This window comes from Drosophila yakuba, chromosome 2R, assembly GCF_016746365.2.
Source record: "Drosophila yakuba strain Tai18E2 chromosome 2R, Prin_Dyak_Tai18E2_2.1, whole genome shotgun sequence".
NCBI classification, from domain to species: Eukaryota; Metazoa; Arthropoda; class Insecta; order Diptera; family Drosophilidae; genus Drosophila; species Drosophila yakuba.
This window is the reverse complement of record NC_052528.2, coordinates 16,175,221-16,193,140: the sequence shown is the minus strand read 5'-3', so window position 1 is coordinate 16,193,140 and position 17,920 is coordinate 16,175,221. Positions and strand designations below refer to the sequence as shown.

Sequence of the window (17,920 nt, the reverse complement as noted above, 5' to 3'; positions counted from 1 at the left end):
GCAGCAAAAGGCAAAAAGCAAAAAGTTGGTCGACGAGGCCAACAACACGCGGTGTTCCCAAGCGGTCCCCCATCTAAGTACTAACCGCGCCCGACGCTGCTTAATTTCGGTGATCGGACGAGAACCGATGTATTCAGCGTGGTATGGTCGTTGGCGAAAGTCGATGGACTAAACAGTGTCCTTATGCACTAGAATTCAGTTATGTCTAGAAGCCAATGAATACTGATTTGTAAATAACAATTGAATACTGAATACCATTGGGTTTCACATTTCAAAGAAGATATATGTATAATAAGGCAAAAAAAAAATGTGGATGTTTTCATTCCGAGTTTCAGCCAAAAATGCTAAAATAATAACTAATAGGCAGCAAAAGGCAAAAAGCAAAAAGTTGGTCGACGAGGCCAACAACACGCGGTGTTCCCAAGCGGTCCCCCATCTAAGTACTAACCGCGCCCGACGCTGCTTAATTTCGGTGATCGGACGAGAACCGATGTATTCAGCGTGGTATGGTCGTTGGCGAAAGTCGATGGACTAAACAGTGTCCTTATGCACTAGAATTCAGTTATGTCTAGAAGCCAATGAATACTGATTTGTAAATAACAATTGAATACTGAATACCATTGGGTTTCACATTTCAAAGAAGATATATGTATAATAAGGCAAAAAAAAAAATGTGGATGTTTTCATTCCGAGTTTCAGCCAAAAATGCTAAAATAATAACTAATAGGCAGCAAAAGGCAAAAAGCAAAAAGTTGGTCGACGAGGCCAACAACACGCGGTGTTCCCAAGCGGTCCCCCATCTAAGTACTAACCGCGCCCGACGCTGCTTAATTTCGGTGATCGGACGAGAACCGATGTATTCAGCGTGGTATGGTCGTTGGCGAAAGTCGATGGACTAAACAGTGTCCTTATGGACTAGAATTCAGTTATGTCTAGAAGCCAATGAATACTGATTTGTAAATAACAATTGAATACTGAATACCATTGGGTTTCACATTTCAAAGAAGATATATGTATAATAAGGCAAAAAAAAAATGTGGATGTTTTCATTCCGAGTTTCAGCTAAAAATGCTAAAATAATAACTAATAGGCAGCAAAAGGCAAAAAGCAAAAAGTTGGTCGACGAGGCCAACAACACGCGGTGTTCCCAAGCGGTCCCCCATCTAAGTACTAACCGCGCCCGACGCTGCTTAATTTCGGTGATCGGACGAGAACCGATGTATTCAGCGTGGTATGGTCGTTGGCGAAAGTCGATGGACTAAACAGTGTCCTTATGCACTAGAATTCAGTTATGTCTAGAAGCCAATGAATACTGATTTGTAAATAACAATTGAATACTGAATACCATTGGGTTTCACATTTCAAAGAAGATATATGTATAAAAAGGCAAAAAAAAAATGTGGATGTTTTCATTCCGAGTTTCAGCCAAAAATGCTAAAAATGTTAAAATAATAACTAATAGGCAGCAAAAGGCAAAAAGCAAAAAGTTGGTCGACGAGGCCAACAACACGCGGTGTTCCCAAGCGGTCCCCCATCTAAGTACTAACCGCGCCCGACGCTGCTTAATTTCGGTGATCGGACGAGAACCGATGTATTCAGCGTGGTATGGTCGTTGGCGAAAGTCGATGGACTAAACAGTGTCCTTATGCACTAGAATTCAGTTATGTCTAGAAGCCAATGAATACTGATTTGTAAATAACAATTGAATACTGAATACCATTGGGTTTCACATTTCAAAGAAGATATATGTATAATAAGGCAAAAAAAAAATGTGGATGTTTTCATTCCGAGTTTCAGCCAAAAATGCTAAAATAATAACTAATAGGCAGCAAAAGGCAAAAAGCAAAAAGTTGGTCGACGAGGCCAACAACACGCGGTGTTCCCAAGCGGTCCCTCATCTAAGTACTAACCGCGCCCGACGCTGCTTAATTTCGGTGATCGGACGAGAACCGATGTATTCAGCGTGGTATGGTCGTTGGCGAAAGTCGATGGACTAAACAGTGTCCTTATGCACTAGAATTCAGTTATGTCTAGAAGCCAATGAATACTGATTTGTAAATAACAATTGAATACTGAATACCATTGGGTTTCACATTTCAAAGAAGATATATGTATAAAAAGGCAAAAAAAAAATGTGGATGTTTTCATTCCGAGTTTCAGCCAAAAATGCTAAAAATGTTAAAATAATAACTAATAGGCAGCAAAAGGCAAAAAGCAAAAAGTTGGTCGACGAGGCCAACAACACGCGGTGTTCCCAAGCGGCCCCCATCTAAGTACTAACCGCGCCCGACGCTGCTTAATTTCGGTGATCGGACGAGAACCGATGTATTCAGCGTGGTATGGTCGTTGGCGAAAGTCGATGGACTAAACAGTGTCCTTATGCACTAGAATTCAGTTATGTCTAGAAGCCAATGAATACTGATTTGTAAATAACAATTGAATACTGAATACCATTGGGTTTCACATTTCAAAGAAGATATATGTATAATAAGGCAAAAAAAAAATGTGGATGTTTTCATTCCGAGTTTCAGCCAAAAATGCTAAAAATGTTAAAATAATAACTAATAGGCAGCAAAAGGCAATAAGCAAAAAGTTGGTTGGATGTTCTATTGTTTAAATTGACGGGCTTCGGCTCTACGGTAGCTTTAATGAAGTCAAAGTAAAGTTGCTGCTCGTAAAAACACCAATGTCAATGCAAACTTCATAAATCAGTCCAATAGCCTCGTTTCGTTTGAAATTCTTGGAAAGAAGGCGTCGAACTATTCACGACTTCCATCTCCCAGTGTCTAAATATTTAAACGACTTACGTGTCTATTTTCAAAGGGGTAGCTTCCGAAACCTCCTGGCCTTTAGTTAAAAACTCTCCCAAACCCCGAGGATGTCATGTGGGATGGGCGTGGTGGGGGCGGGTCAGTTGACGCTGTTGTTTTCATAAGTTGTTGCCTTTGTTGCATTTGTTTTGGCATGTTTATTGCACTGTCAACGGCAATGCATGAAAAGTTTTAGTTAGCCAGTTAAGTTGTTGCTGGTGACAAACCCTCTGCGTGCAGGACCCGTATTTGCTCCCCGGGAGTTATCCGGCTCTGGCCTCCTCCAATGCCCAACCGTAACTGTTAATGTGTTTGAAGTCAAATTGTTTGCAGTCACGTGACCAACAGCCGAGGCAGCAGCAGCAGCAGCAGGAGCGGGAGCAGGAGCAGGAGCAAAAATAACTTTATCCATGATTAATCAGTTGCATTTAAATGTGCACGATATCCTGGGCGGTGCGCGTCCTCCGGTGACAACTGCAGTCCTTTTGGCCAAGCTCGAGTGCTCATATCCGGTCAACAGATGGGCAACAGACCTGCTTATGATTAATTCAATGCATTCAAAATTTAACTACAACTTCATTTCGCTTTATGGCGCCGGCCAACAAATCGGCGTGCGTTAATTAATTTTAATAACCATATTTATTTCACCTAACAGCTGGCCAAGTCACGCGTGTGTGTTGCCTTAACTGTGCCATCGTAAATGTTTAATGGCAAAACACTTAGTTGGCCAAAGTGAAGAGCTTTGGTAGCGCAACCAACAAACGTAAGCCCACTTATTTAAGTGAATAAAAATGTTTCTTCCGAATGGGTTTCCTTTTTTCTAGGAAAATACATTTTATTAAAAGGTGTTCTTTTTTAAATGTGAACGAAATTAAAGGGGTCACTGAAATAACTATTGTTTTTAAATAATTCGTTCGTTTAATATGCTTTGAAAAAAAGGAATTTAAGCATTACATAATTGCATGTCAGGCAGTTCACTTTCAGAAGTTAATTTCTGCTTCACAGATATGACTACGCATAATGGTAACTTACAATTCTTTGGCTTCACCTTATGTACATATGTATGTACCACCCTTATAAGGAGGTTTTGCTTCCTTGAAGGGGGTTTTCCTTTTGTGGGCCCGTTCCGAGAATTGCTTTCCCTTTGAATTCATTTCTTTTGTGGCGGTAGGGCAGCAGTGTATTGTAAATATTCATTACATGTGTGCAGCAAATTTTAATTTTTTCGCAAAACTGCAAAAACCCAAAGAGGGTGGCTCACACACTTACCATAACGCACCGTACAATACACTCGAGCTCCCAACGCATTTTCCCCTTGAGGGACTAGGGTTGACACTCAGAGTGCACGACATTCATTGTGCTTAATGAACACTCGCATCCATTACGCTTGCATTATGTATGTAATGTCATAAATAATCAACAAAAAACGTGCGCAACGAAAACCATAAAAAATTTGCCAATATTGCTTAAAATACCGGCAACAGATGCCTAGAATTTGGTATGCCGCAATGCCATGTGGTTTCTATTTTTGCCAAATTATCTTTATTGTTGTGGACTAAAAATATGTGTTTCAAGCTATACGAAATCCGTTTTAAGTACAAGAGGTCGATATTTTACTAGCTACTGAACTGCAATGTCTAACTAAGTAAAAACATATACAACATATAACTAAAATAATAATAGTAATAAGTTTTATTGCTTATTTTGTAAGAGATTTTTTAGGTTTGATTTCTTTTTCATTGTCATCTTTTACAGCTAATCGCTAAAATCGTCCCTTATTGTTTAATATTTACCTATTTAGTAAGAGTTTAGTGCTTCAAAAACGATACCTAAGTGGCTAATAGAAGAGCTGAATCACCAACCCTTTCATTGTGTTATGTTTGTTTGAACAAATGTGTACTACAGATGTCGCGGAAATATAGAAGGAGTTGTATCTCATATATCAGCGCATTCCTTTATTTTTTCGAAAGGGTAACGCTCTCCTTAGAGAGATTTCAATCGAGTGGTTTACCAACAACCCTTTTCACGCTGTTACCCAACTATCTGTGACCCTCGCTTTTGTCACCCTCCGAGGACTTACATACGTGGATGGATGCCCAGGTTTTTCGGAATGGTTCTGGGTTTTGAGTTCTGAGTTCTGTTTTTAGGGTTCTGGGCTCTGGGCTTTGGCATACCTGCCGCGTTTCTAACCCCGCCATTAATACTCATTAGTAGCCGAGGTTCGGCGTGTGCCTTTATCAGCCATTTAGCCACTTTGTGTAATCCCAGGGAGCACAACAACCGCAACAAAATGCGTGTTTATTTGGGTGTGGGTCGCAGTTTGTTTTTATTTTTGTTTCCTTACTTTTTTTTGTCTATACTCTTAATAATATTAAAAAATACACCCAGGGGGACAACGATTCGGTTTGTTTGGTTAGTTTCGCTGATGGTTGTGTTGTGGTGGTGGCGGCGGTGGTGGTGGGTTGATGTATCTGACCGTTTTGCTGGGGCAGACGCATAAATTTCCTTTGTCTAAACCCCCAAGACAATTAGAGGCACGGCAGGGAAATAATGGCAGGGGCGGGGTAGGTTGGTAAGAAGTGCAAAAATCGTTTTATATCCATTGAGAAAGACAATATAACAAAACACATACAACGCCAGTGACATGCGACGTTTCTCAAGTGATAAATGATGTCGCCCGTTACTTGTTACTTGCATTGCCTTTTTGAGTAACAGGCGTCTCTTCAGTTTGAGCCACGTTTATTTGCACTGTAAAATGGTTTTAGCATTTCAACTTCTACATATGTGCCCTCTACCGTTGTCTCGGTTTTTGTGAGTGTGTGCCGGGCAAAATGAATTGCATGGCTTGTTTACTGTCATGTTAGCCAAACGAGTTGACAGGCGCAACGGCATTTGATTAGCCCTAAAGAAAAGGCTTTCCCCCTAATACAAGTGGGAGCTACGCAGCAAATTGAAGTAGCTGTAGGCTCCACGGCCAATCTGCAAAAGGAATGGCTTGTATTCGATGAATCCAATATCGACTCAGCAGCCTTACGTCGATGAAGGTTCTCAGATTCAAATCGACCAGCAGGGCGCGCATCTTCATCGGCCTTTGGGCATGCATCATCATAAAAACGAGCATTTTCTGCAAAGGCATTTCGAAGTTGTACCATCCGCAAGAAAAGTAAGCAAGGCTCAGTTCATCGTGCTGAAAAAAAGGGCATTTTTAGGAGGCTACTGAAAGGAAGTAAACAAAAATCATGCGAGTCAGACAATAGATGGCTATGGACTTTTTTTCTCCGTATTAATAGTGCTTCATCCGACATGTGAAACCAATGTGAATGAATGTCAATTGAAAAAAAAATGCAAGAATAAATTAACTTCCTTAGAAGGAGATTGACAAAATGTTTGAAAAATATTTCATAATATTCTTGTTATTATACCCACACATTCAACAATCAACGTGGCATGCCAATGATAGATCCACAGAATTCCAGCCATCACAAACAGGTAAATGAACATGAAGAAGTAATCCATTTTGCTTGGAACCTAATAGGTGGGCGATATTAAATATTTTCTAAAACTATAAATTCGTAAATATGTATGCTAACTTACGCCAACTGTCAAGGCAAAGAAGAGAAAGCATATGAGAACCGAAAAGATGATGAAATCTGCCATCACCGGCACGCAAATCAGTTCCTGTAGTTCCTGGACAAATTTTCTAATCCTTAGCTGTTCCCTAACAAATTCCTTAAAGAGTTGCATTTGCCAGAAAGTTAACTCACTGCCAGTCAGACGATTAATTTCCAAGTTTGGATTAAGCCGGGAAATCTACTCAAACACGAAATTTATAATTTGTTACATATTAGTAAGAAATAAAATAACTATATTACATCCATCTCCTCCACTCGTTTTTTGAGTACCTGCAGCTTGAGGTTTACGTACTTCATGAGGCAAGTGATAAAGGTGTGCCACAATGGGATAGTGGTGATCCCCAGCCCCAGAGCATACCAAGGTCCCAAGTATCCAACCACGAAGTTATCGCAAAGTTCTCCGAAGGGAAAAAGCTGGAAGAGCAGAATGGGGTGCTCCTCGCCACGTCGCACTGCAGGTACATTGAAAACCGATTTGGGCAGAAATAGAGTCCTGTAGATGCAGTCCGAGTAGGCCATTAGGCCAGCAATGACCGAAGGCACCCAGATCAACAGGGTGATGGTGCGGGTATAAGTCTGAGTGGCGACCAGGAGTTCCATCTCCTGGTTATCTGCCTCGAGCATCAGGTTCTGGATATCCGAATGGGCCACGCGCAGGAGGGATATTACTTCTGAAAAACAAGGGTTTTTAAAATGCGACTTGTTAAGTGATTTCTTATTCGATTTTATCAAATGAATATATTAATATTATAGTTTAAACTTACTATCTCTTTGCACGTAGGCATTAAAGGTGGCAATGGATACTGCAAAATACTGGACTGCAGTGGCGTAACTTGTGGCCCCATCATTGAGGTTTTCGTAACCACGAAACACTCTGGCCAGCATTAAAGCACAGCTTAGCCAAATTGAAGCCGTCAAAATGGTGCACCGTATGAGACTTAGCCAAGGCCTATTTTGATCCTTGGAGGCCACATATCCGTACCATTGGAAGCATCGCAGATGGGTTCCAAAAATGGGATCATCGAAGGTTGACGGCGAGAGCAGCAGATCCTTAACTTTAAACATGGTAACTGTTTAAAGCCGACCATTTTCTAGTGCCTTTTATAGGTTTTAAGGTGCTAAGTGGATTGATTAGCAGGGGACACGTTAAGTGGCAATAATTGTGCAATAATTGTCGCTGTTTACTGATTTACCGACAGGTGCTGCAGTTCTGCATAGACGATTTGGTAATGTGCTAGGTGCAAGCCCTCCAGCCAGATGGCCTTCCATTATTTGTTGGCAAGTTTAAATTCGATTTGCATGTTACACTGTGCGGCACCCGAAACTTTGTCCACATTCAGGGGCAGGCAGCAATGTCAAATGTGTTTAGGCAGCGTTGCATGCGAGTGGGTGAAATTTGCTAGTGAAATTAAACTTTTTCCCAACTTGTTCTGGCCACTTTTCGAGAGTGTCCCTTACCGGCGGTCGGGGCAAGAGTGTAATCAGGTAATGGAAAACGAATAAATAAGATGTGAGTGCAGTCCTTCTGGCTTTAATAAAATTAATTTTGCATCTCTGCTCGTTGGATCGAATCACAGGTGCACAAATCAAGTGAGGGCCAGAGTCAATCAAGTGGTCAGATTGCGTAGCCAACTATCGACCTCACATGGCACCAAAGGTCCTTCCGGCAAATGGCATTCAAGGAAGATGAAATGTGAGGACCGAGGAATCCGAGAAACCAAGAATCCGAGAGCCCGAGGCGGGAACTCAGAATTGGAAAACGAGAATCTCGATACGTTTTTGCATGTGACAATCATATGCAGGAGCTGAGTAATTCGCCAATATATACATGGGGCATCAACGGATATTGTATCTGTGGAGCGAAGCATGTGCGGCACGAGTGTGTCGTCTATTTCACAATTTGCATTTAATATCCTTGTGTGAATAATTTACAAATGCAATAAACGTAAATGCGTTGGAGGAAACGCACTCAGACATGGCTGGGTGCGAATCCCCACTCCCGATCCCAGTCCATCTCGGAATTCGAGCCCGAATCCAACATGGAAATGCTCCACAAGCTCCATGTAGCTTCGGGAAAATGGGCTGTGTGTTGTATTGTGGGGGAAAACTCAATGCACGCATATTTGTATGTTTCATGTTTGCAACTGTCTCTCTGATGTTTGTGTTTGCGTTTGCAAATGTGTAAATGCATTCGCAGCTCGGTCGTATTTGTCTGTCTGCTGGCGTGAAATTTGCTGTAAGCAATAAGCCTTTGAGGATATTGAAAGTCACTCGTTTCTGGTATTTACTTATGCGTTTGTTTCATGCTCTGCTGTAAAAAGGGAATGGGAAATCGGAAGGATTCGGAGAAGTATCTATCTGTATTGGCCTGACTTGACTTGGTTTGGCTTGGCTTTGCTTGGCTTGGCGCTTTTCACGCCACATTTGCTGGGGCAGAGTAATCGGATATTAGCCCGCCTTGCTCATTGTTATGGCATATTTATTGGTAGTCGGAATTGCACACGATGCTGCGTTCAGTTTTGTGGTTAACTTGCAGCTTTAACTGCCCCATAACTAAGGGCTTTTCCCATCGAGAGTTCGTGTGGTCTGACTCCATTCCTTTTGGCATCTTTGCGTGTTTTGTGGTTGCAATATCGGAATGGTATTTCCATATTTACTACGATTGCGGTTCATTTACAAGGACAAAAGTTCAGCAATTGTCATTTGAGCTTTTCGCTCATCAAGAGTACCGTAAAAATATAAATTTTCCAACAAAGCGTCTGAGTAATTTTCCTACTGTATCATCGTAAAAGAGTATCTAACATCTAACATCTCGTTTTCGCATGGTAATCCATCAACTAAGTATACTTCGCTTAAATCTTTTGCGAAGAACTCTAAAACAACTATGCAACTTTGTTGGCCATGAATTATAGCCACATTTAACCTTAAATAAAGTCTTTTAAAAGTCCATAGACTTTAAGAGTGGGAGGACTTTACTTGAGCTTTTGGCGCCAACCAGCCACTAAATTGTTTACACGCAATTTCATCAAAACAATAAATCATGCAGTTGAATCGGCACAACAAAGGCGGCGACAGCGACGACGTCCGCTTTCCCGCTTTTCCGCTTTTCCGCTTTCCCTTGCACAGACGAACGACGTGACGTCAAGTTGACATTTGGTGAAAATCAAATCAAAAGCATTTTTCCGCACAGCGGAAGTGGCGCAAGTAGCAAGTCAAACTTGGCAAACACACATTTATAACGCGAGCATATAGTAAAGGGACCCACAAACACAGAAATCCCCAAGTACATAAGTATATCCCCTCAACACAAACATAACATATATATATATATATATATATAATACATATATGGGGTATATATTTGGTCTGAATGCTTGACGGCCAGGTCATCAATCGTGTGGTTGAAAGAAGGAGCAGTCGGGCAGGCAGCTTCAGTTGCGCCATTTTATTTAATTTATAAGTATAACATTTAATATTAATTATACGCCACGTAAGCTCATTGCGCACGGCGCTGAAAAGCCACGTCCTTAACTGTGTGTGCGAATGGGTGTGTGCGATGTGAGTGTGTATGTGTGTTTGCGGCAAAGGGGCCACAGGTTTTTATTTCGCTCATTAACTATGCACGTTTGTTGGCACTGCAATGGCCACAATGGTCAACATCGGTGGGAGACCAGGACGAGAAAGCCAGCCACAGGACCAAGACCAGGACCAGGAGCACGAAAACGAGAAGAGTTCTGGATTCTGAAACAGGAACAGCAGAAATTCCCATTTAACCCTTGCTTTTCACTTTTTCTTTGGTAATGCGCAAGCAAAAGAAAAACAACCGTGAGATTGCAGTATATTTGAGCGATAAGTTGAAAGCGGTACACCCTTTGTTGGAGTTCCCATTGTTATTGGAAATATTTGATGAGATCTTTTGCGAAATACCTTTAAAAGTGTACATACCCAATAAAACATTAAATAAAACTGTATAAAAAGAGTGAGTTAAATGTAAGGTAGAGATTTTTAAAGATAAGTGTCTTGAAATTACTTTAAATGTTGTCAAAAAGTGAGAAAAAAACAGATAAAAGCGAAAACAATATAGAACATTTAGAAAATATTCTTTTTTTCTTTACAAATATTCACTAAATTAAATAAAATGCTGGGAAAGGTAAATGCATCCCCAAGACTTCAATATCAAAGATATAGGGCATTTCCGCAAATGAAAGAGCCAACGCGAAGCGTCCAAGTAAAAGTCCATAATGTTTAAATTGTGGCTCTCTACAAAAGCGAGAAATCAGCACAGCGAGTTTTTATTTGCATTAAGAAATTATAATTATGGCAGCTGCCACCTACCACTCCCACTTTGCCACCTCTTCGCCCCTCATCGGCGTGTTTCGACCGCTTTTGGGGTTACTTTTGCCCTTTGCCGTAGTTTGTTGGCTTGTGTCTGACGGGTATACTGGTGTTTCATGGCTCCCTGGCTCCCTCGCTCCCTTGCTGCGTGGGGTGCACACTTTTTTAATTGAAAAGTGCAAAATAATGTTAAAGAAAAGTAAAAAGTAGTCGTGGCACAAAGTATACGCCAAGTATTCCGACCCCGTTCCATTACTTTGCCCGCCTTGGCCCCCAAACCCGCCATTTGGAATCCCGAGAGGCACGCCAACGCTGGCTTGTACTTGTGTAGGTAGCGAGTATTGTGAGCAGATGAATGCAGTTTGCTGCTTCAGTTTTTATCCTTTTGGTTTTATTTCACTGTGCCCAAGGGTTCGGAATGCGAGGGCTGGGTTGCGTGTCCCGCTTCAAGGAGCCTTTCCAGGCATAAATTGTGGCCAGAAACGAGCGTGAGGATGGCTTGTTTCTTCTTGGATTTTTTTTTTTCGTTTCTAAAGGTGTGTCCTGGTGACTCTGTGCATACCAGCTAAGGGTGGATTAATCGTTGGGGTAAAGTGGTCAGCTGCGAAATCTTACAAATTTCAAAAGCCAGTTTACCGGCTAAGGGAGAAATCGTGAGAAATCAGTTTTAATCCACGTTTTTGTGCACGTATGTACGTAAAAGAAGCCTTTGTTATATATATTTTAAACTTGAATGCAGATTATTATTACCGATCAACATGAAAATAAATACCAACTATATTTTGAAACTTCTAATAGCTGCAGAAATAAGTCAAACTGTGTACTTAGTCACATTCAAAAACTTATTGACCAATTAAATAAATAAGATTACCTCAGGTCATAATTCGAATCATTGGTTATCGATACTATTTGGTGGGGGCAATCTCAAGATATTTCCTTTGGATAATCAGCTTACATAATAAGTTGCCTTTCCACACTCTGCCAGTTATCTAATTTGCAGTGCCGGAGAATCAACACTTTGTAAAGCTGCCATAACAAGCGTTAAGTGGATGAAAGCCAGCTTCCCATTTATCGGTAATTGCGTCGTTCGCTGCGATTGTCGGGGCGTTCCATCGTTCGCTCTTAGCTCGAAATGCATACAATTTGCGCTACTTATGCTAAAATCGCAGCTGCATTCCATGGCCATGGCCAGCAGTCATGGAGCACCTGGCTCGATGGCTGGCTTGGTTGGCTGCTTGGCTGGTTGGCTGCTTGGCTGGCTGGAGTTCGACATCGTCTTCAATCGACAAAGGCGGCAGAGGCCCAATGAAGCATGTAATTCGCCCAGAACTAGCGCTACAAGTAATTTCAAATTGATGGCGCGAAAATTACGACAAGCGCTGTGAGCCAAAGTTAGCGAGAACAACCGTTAGTAGGCTATGGCAGCTATATAGCTCCAGATCCCAGATCCCCAGATCCCCCAGCCAAGATCCACTCATCTGTGAAATGCAACTCGAAGGCAAAATTGCAGCATGCTGCATTTTATTTTGGTGCCCCGCAAACTTAATTGTGTGAGCCATCGACGACGGATGAAATTGGTTATGCCCCATGAGTCAGTGTGTGTGTGTGTGTGTGGCGCCTTTTAGACGGTTTAGTGCGCAAATTGGCCTACAAACTTGTCACCATTTATCTCACTCAGTGTCAGCGGCATCTTGGCGGAAGGTGGAGAGATCCTCCATAGCATATACCACATACTCGTACCATATCCCAAACGCAAACTTATTCTTATTTCATCGCGCGTGCAAAACTTTGCCAGTCTGCCATAAAATGCGTGTCGAGAACACAAAATGACACTTAAGCGGTACGAGTCCTGTGCCCCTGACAATATTGAATATGCAGAGGGAAAGCACCCACACACACACTCAATCAGGTATCATTTAGGAGGAACCATCAATCTTGGCGTCATTCTCCATCTCCGAATCCGACTTTATCTAGAGCGAAGTGCAGACATACGCATAGATATTCGCTGGCGGCACTGGCAAATGTATTTGGCAATGTTTGCCATTGTTTGGCCAACAATAACAATCGATGTCACCGGCAGAAGCAGTCGAAAAACAGCCCAAAAGAGCCCCAAAAACTAAGCTAAATGCGGCATCACTTGGGAAAAATCCCTCTTTTGTGTTGCATACTCTTGGGCGCCGGTGGAAATCGCTATGGAAACAGCATCATCGCTCATGATAGAAATCGTGATGACGAAATGGTATATGGTATAAGGTATAAGGGATGACAGTTTAAAGAAAAATGAAAGTGTTGTGCATACACTTTTGTTGCAAGCTGGGATGTTCGACATGCTCATCAATCTGTCACTTGCATTCAAATTTTGATGTTAGTTCTACAATAAGCAAGCATGTATCGAGTGTTTTGTATCAAGGTAGTTTAATGCTTTCCAATTTATTTTTAAGTGTAGAAGAACTTGGATACAATGTTATAACTATGTCTAGCTTAATACCTACACAATACAAATAAAACAATACAAAGTCTTTATTTGATAGAAAATATACATAGAAATGGCGCTTAAATGGGTTGCTCAAAGAGATTTGTGGTCCATAATATTTGCATCTCATTTACAGCGGAACTCAAGCCGCTCTTGAAAACTTTTGAACCCGGGGAGTGAATGACACTGGCTCTGGACAATTTAGCATGGGTCACGCCCATGGAAACGTGCAGGACCTTCAGCTATTTGTGTGAGCTAAGCCCCCACAAGCATTCGAATTAACCCTTTTGGTGGTCGTTGCTGGTGGGCATTGACATGGCAGAGCTAGGGGATCTTAATGTACCATCATCCTTTCGGCTCGGCACGCGCTTTTGTGCGAAAATATGCAATTGAAATGTTAAATAAATAAAGGCGTAAATACTTGAAGGGTAAGCCAACAGGGCAACAAGAAGTGTGCACATCCCGGCACCGTTGGATCCGCCAGATACACAAAAGTGCAAATACATAGGGGGGACAGCACCACCAGAACACGGAGTACCAGAGTAAGCCAGCCCGTTATGCATTCCATAACTTTGCAGTCGTCGGCAGACGTTGACGCTGAAGCGAATGAATGAAAATATGCAGGCAACGTGATTCCGCCACAGCCCCCAAATGCCACTCCCACTGCCACTCCCACTGCCACCGCCCACAGACCAACACCCGACGCCCATTTTGCAACCTCGACCTCGGCGAGGACGCCATATTGTTTGCGCGCCATTGGGAAACGTTACCGTTAGCCATCGCCATCAGCATCCGTTACCTTCTTCGCAGTTACCTGTTACACCCGAAGAATTGCAAAATAAAAAACAAATTGATTCACTTTTTAAACCACATTTTTGGAACCACTTATGTTTGTATACAAACTTAGGATTATTTGATCTTTGTATCTAATCTACCAGCGATAGACCCAATATGATTTTCTTAATGAAATCCCTATTAAAATATAACTAAACTTAATAACTGCTATACACTTCTTTCAGTGCATTTGGTACCTGCTCGGCAACAGCAAAAGCGATGGCAAAAGCAACATTCGTTTGCTGGTATTTTCTGTCGAGTTCAGCGTAAATTCATTCATTTCCACTTGAATTTACAATTATGCGAAACTGTTGTTGAATGGGTTTTGACTTGGCTGATGCCGAGCTGGGATTGGATTCGAGTGGAGTTGGGTTTTTCGGGATATTTCTGCATTTCCCTTAGTCTATCACGGTCTGTGCATATTTCCTGCTTTTGCCATTGGCAGCGGCATCAGCATCAGCAGCTTGGCTGTTTAGCTCATAATAAACTGCGGTCGGAAGGTGAAGTCGATGCGAAATCTGAATGCCAAGCAGCTCAGCTTCCTGGAAATTGTCAACAGCAGCGGCAAGGAAGCTAGTGAATAGCATGTTGTCTTGGCAACGTTCATATCGGCGATTCTGCTCACTGAACTCCTGTTGGTATGTAATTAAGCTCATGACTTTGGGTGTGAAACTGACGGATTACAAGTGGAAAACTGTTTAAGCTGAGAAAAGTATTCTCAAAGCTTACATTTTGTTTTTTTTTTGTTTTCTCTAAGCGTTAAACTGTTTATTATTGTGTTTTTGTGAACTATTTTAATACAAATTTGTACAATTTTGTGTTTATTTAAACGCTAGTTAAATAAAGTTCAAACTTATTGTGCTCTGTGCACTAATTTCCACCCCTTTGAAAACGCAGTATGAAGTCAAACATTTTTCGAAATACATAAATATTTATTGCTATAAAAGATATATACGCCTAGTTCCCACATCTCTTCTAGCCCGATAAGTTTGCGACTGGGCTCGAGAGCTCTTATCCCACGCAAAGTAACTTTTTAGCAACAACTTTTCCAGGAGCGGGCCAAAACCATTTCACGACGCAAACTTTCCAGCTGGCAACCAGTGCAATTCAATGTCATATCCTTGAAAAAAAGGGGTGCATAAAAAGCGAAGGAAGCCCGATGGTCATAAAAAATCGGCAAACTAAAGTTCTGTTATTGAAAGTTCATCGATGAATGTGAAAGGAAAACATCTACCTCCAACTGCAACTCCACAGCCAACTCCTTTTTCCCTGCAGCTGGCGATGTCCTGGCTTGTCGGCTGGCTGGAAGACTTGCGGCGGCTTACAGCCCATTTCCTTTTGCTATTTTCAACATTTCTAGGTCCTTTTGTGCTCGGGCTCTACTAATTTCCTTCGGCCATTCCTGACAGTCCAGACACAGACATCCTTCGGCTGCATATCCTGGAGCCTGCTGCTTAGCCAACATTTGTATGTGGCCGATGCGTTGCCCGGTTGTTTGCATTTTTATTTGTATTTCAATTGACTGGCAGCCCTTTACTCCTACCAACTCATACCACCTACCTGGAAGCTGCTCGGTCGGCTCTTTGTGCATTTCAGCCATTCATCAGAGTTATTTACTTTTTAACGAGTTGATTTCATTCAATTTGTTTGCCCAGGTTTCATTGGCTATTACCGGAGCTGTCCAGGAAGCCCCTTGGCCCGAACCCAAACCCGAACCCCAACCTTAACTTTCCTTTAAGCTGCAACTGAGCTCCATTAAAGTCAGTCACCCAGCTTCTCCTTCTTAGCTTTCAATCTGTAGATATTCCGATACCATTGAACTTCTCGCGTTGCGCAATTTTCGGTCCCTTGTTTTTCTTTTGGCTCCGTCAACTTTTCGGTGCCTTTGGCGTTGTTCGGTTTCAATAAATATTTTCACAATGAAGAAATTAAAAATTCCTTGGAATACAATATGTAGTAGCCTGCCCCCAAAAATCGCTGAGAATCCAGCCGGCAGCGTCTATTTATATATGAAAACTTAGTTTGTCTTCGATAACAAAAACATGGGGTTGCTGTGTTTGAGGGGCATAGCAAAGAGTGTCCCGACCCTGACAATTCGATTGAAATTGTTGCCGATGGCTATGATTTTATGAGTGCTCTGTTTGCCTTTTTGCCAAAGCGGTTCGTAATAATTAAATTGCTGGCATTTCACAGATGCTTTGGGAATATTTCACAAATTAGCCACCAAAAAGGGTAACAGGGTCAAAAGGGAAGTAAATATAAATGCTGTAGGGGTATGAATGGTATGGGGTAGGCACTGTAAGATTGTACCTTATATGTATATTGTATTAGGCACTTCCTTCTATTTTAAAAGACTTTACTAGCATTTATTTCCATCTGACCAAATTCTATATCTAACCAATATATCTGAGAAAATTGGGGATTACTTGCCCCTCTTATCATATTATGAAAATCGACTTTTGTTCTTTTTTGAATTAATGGTTTGTCTATATTAATTTCTACGGTAAGCCTTTATTGCTTTTGAACAGATTATGCTTTGCTTTTCTACCGACCGACTGCTGGGATTGTTAAGGCCCTAATGGGCTCCCTGGAAGCAGGACAATATCTTAAAGGCGGTGTCACAGGCATTGGCGCCCTTGACCGCGCTGCACCTGTCCAAATCCTTTGCTATGAGATCTTTAAAACTCGTTTTCTCATAGTAGGACTTAATCTTGTCGGTCAGCAGTTTGCCTGTGGCGTCCATGAAACCGGTCTTGACCAAAATGCACTGAGAGGAGCACTTCACATTGTCCTTGGCATCCTCGGCCTTCACCTTGCCCGTTTGCAGGTCAGACAGATCCTGTGGGGTGACTCCGTTCTCTTTGAGGCAACCCAACACTAGTTCCTGGGACACCGATGTGTCTAGCTTGGGTTGTTCCTTTGCATCATAATTTATATTCATATTAATATAGTTTTACTGGTACAATGTAATAGGAAACCTACCGCCAAAATGCCTGAAAGGCAGCCGAGCAACAGAGTCAATGCGAAAGTAGCCCTCATTTTAGTTCACTTTTTCGTTTACTAATCACTGGCTGAAATGACATCGGTTTTTATAGTACTGTTAGCAGTTTGCGTGACGCTTTGAATTTGCCAATTCTTATTGTCCCGCATATTGATTATCACTAAAAGATGAGACGCATTGGTCACGCTGGCTGACTAACTCCAAAAGTTATTGCCACTGTCAAGGTGTCTAACCTAAAGGTCGGAATAATTACCGATAGGAAAGTCTCTTAATTTTTGCTTAAAATAGCAATGCATTCTGAGAAATCCAAACAGTTGAACTGAAAGGTGCACTGTTCATTTAAAGTGAAAAGCTCTAAAACCAAAATATAAAAAATATATAAAATGTACTGCTTAATACTTAAAAGGTGTTTTAATACGTGCTTCACTCCATTTAGATTTTAATGTGAAATTTGGACTTTTATTAAGCACTAATTAAATTAAGGTTGCAGGCTTGGCAGGGCATTAGAATGTCAGTTAATAAAACTGTTTAAATATTTTATAATTACTGCTGATATCTGCTTAATAATGCATAATTTATTGTTCATTTTCGGGTGATTATTATCGGCGTGCATTTGTTTAGAATGCTCAAAGGCTATTAACGTATGGGTCAACTGAACAATTTGCCAATTTACTTCATTGCAATTTGCGTTGAAAATACCTTGATTAATTTTCATGCTCACCCTAGTGCATATTTTAATTGGAACGAAAGGGATTCAGTGTCCCAATGGCAACGGTTAGATAATTCGGATATTTCGTAATTGCATTTGTACGGTTTTATGGTAATTGGCTTTTTT

At 41.5% G+C, this 17,920-nt stretch overlaps 2 protein-coding genes and 7 non-coding genes across 9 annotated transcripts; all 9 read right to left on the bottom strand.

Annotated features, from left to right (window-relative positions):
* Positions 1–36: 36 nt before the first annotated feature.
* Positions 37–155, bottom strand: LOC120321305. The gene has a single exon (XR_005560973.1). It is a non-coding gene; the product is annotated as a 5S ribosomal RNA (ribosomal RNA).
* A 244-nt stretch (positions 156–399) lies between these two features.
* On the bottom strand, positions 400–518 carry LOC120321294. Its single transcript, XR_005560962.1, has one exon. It is a non-coding gene; the product is annotated as a 5S ribosomal RNA (ribosomal RNA).
* A 245-nt stretch (positions 519–763) lies between these two features.
* LOC120321283 lies at positions 764–882 on the bottom strand. Its single transcript, XR_005560951.1, has one exon. It is a non-coding gene; the product is annotated as a 5S ribosomal RNA (ribosomal RNA).
* Positions 883–1,126: 244 nt separating this feature from the next.
* Positions 1,127–1,245, bottom strand: LOC120321274. The gene has a single exon (XR_005560940.1). It is a non-coding gene; the product is annotated as a 5S ribosomal RNA (ribosomal RNA).
* A 253-nt stretch (positions 1,246–1,498) lies between these two features.
* LOC120321254 lies at positions 1,499–1,617 on the bottom strand. Its single transcript, XR_005560860.1, has one exon. It is a non-coding gene; the product is annotated as a 5S ribosomal RNA (ribosomal RNA).
* Positions 1,618–1,861: 244 nt separating this feature from the next.
* Positions 1,862–1,980, bottom strand: LOC120321262. The gene has a single exon (XR_005560875.1). It is a non-coding gene; the product is annotated as a 5S ribosomal RNA (ribosomal RNA).
* A 253-nt stretch (positions 1,981–2,233) lies between these two features.
* LOC6530866 lies at positions 2,234–2,351 on the bottom strand. The gene has a single exon (XR_005560887.1). It is a non-coding gene; the product is annotated as a 5S ribosomal RNA (ribosomal RNA).
* A 2,792-nt stretch (positions 2,352–5,143) lies between these two features.
* Positions 5,144–9,962, bottom strand: LOC6530865 (odorant receptor 56a). The gene is made up of 6 exons (XM_039372500.1): positions 7,207–9,962; positions 6,683–7,113; positions 6,405–6,620; positions 6,237–6,338; positions 5,845–5,997; positions 5,144–5,789 (listed from the first exon to the last, which is right to left on the bottom strand). The coding sequence occupies exons 1-6, from the start codon at positions 7,505–7,507 to the stop codon at positions 5,733–5,735; spliced, it is 1,260 nt and encodes a 419-aa protein (XP_039228434.1). The 5' UTR covers positions 7,508–9,962; the 3' UTR covers positions 5,144–5,732.
* A 6,613-nt stretch (positions 9,963–16,575) lies between these two features.
* LOC6530864 (general odorant-binding protein 56h) lies at positions 16,576–17,164 on the bottom strand. Its single transcript, XM_002091706.4, has 2 exons — positions 17,067–17,164; positions 16,576–17,001 (listed from the first exon to the last, which is right to left on the bottom strand). Exons 1-2 carry the CDS (start codon positions 17,121–17,123, stop codon positions 16,660–16,662), a joined length of 399 nt encoding a protein of 132 aa, XP_002091742.1. The 5' UTR covers positions 17,124–17,164; the 3' UTR covers positions 16,576–16,659.
* Between the last annotated feature and the right edge of the window lie 756 nt (positions 17,165–17,920).

Coding starts and splice junctions, on each gene's coding strand:
- LOC6530865 (XM_039372500.1), bottom strand. CDS start 7,507: ATGTTTAAAGTTAAGGATCTGCTGCTCTCGCCGTCAACCTTCGATGAT. Junction 6,621..6,682: donor AACGAGTGGAGGAGATGGAT/GTAATATAGTTA, acceptor GTGTTTGAGTAG/ATTTCCCGGCTTAATCCAAA. Junction 5,790..5,844: donor ATCTGAGAACCTTCATCGAC/GTAAGGCTGCTG, acceptor TTCCTTTTGCAG/ATTGGCCGTGGAGCCTACAG.
- LOC6530864 (XM_002091706.4), bottom strand. CDS start 17,123: ATGAGGGCTACTTTCGCATTGACTCTGTTGCTCGGCTGCCTTTCAGGC. Junction 17,002..17,066: donor GCCTTTCAGGCATTTTGGCG/GTAGGTTTCCTA, acceptor TATGATGCAAAG/GAACAACCCAAGCTAGACAC.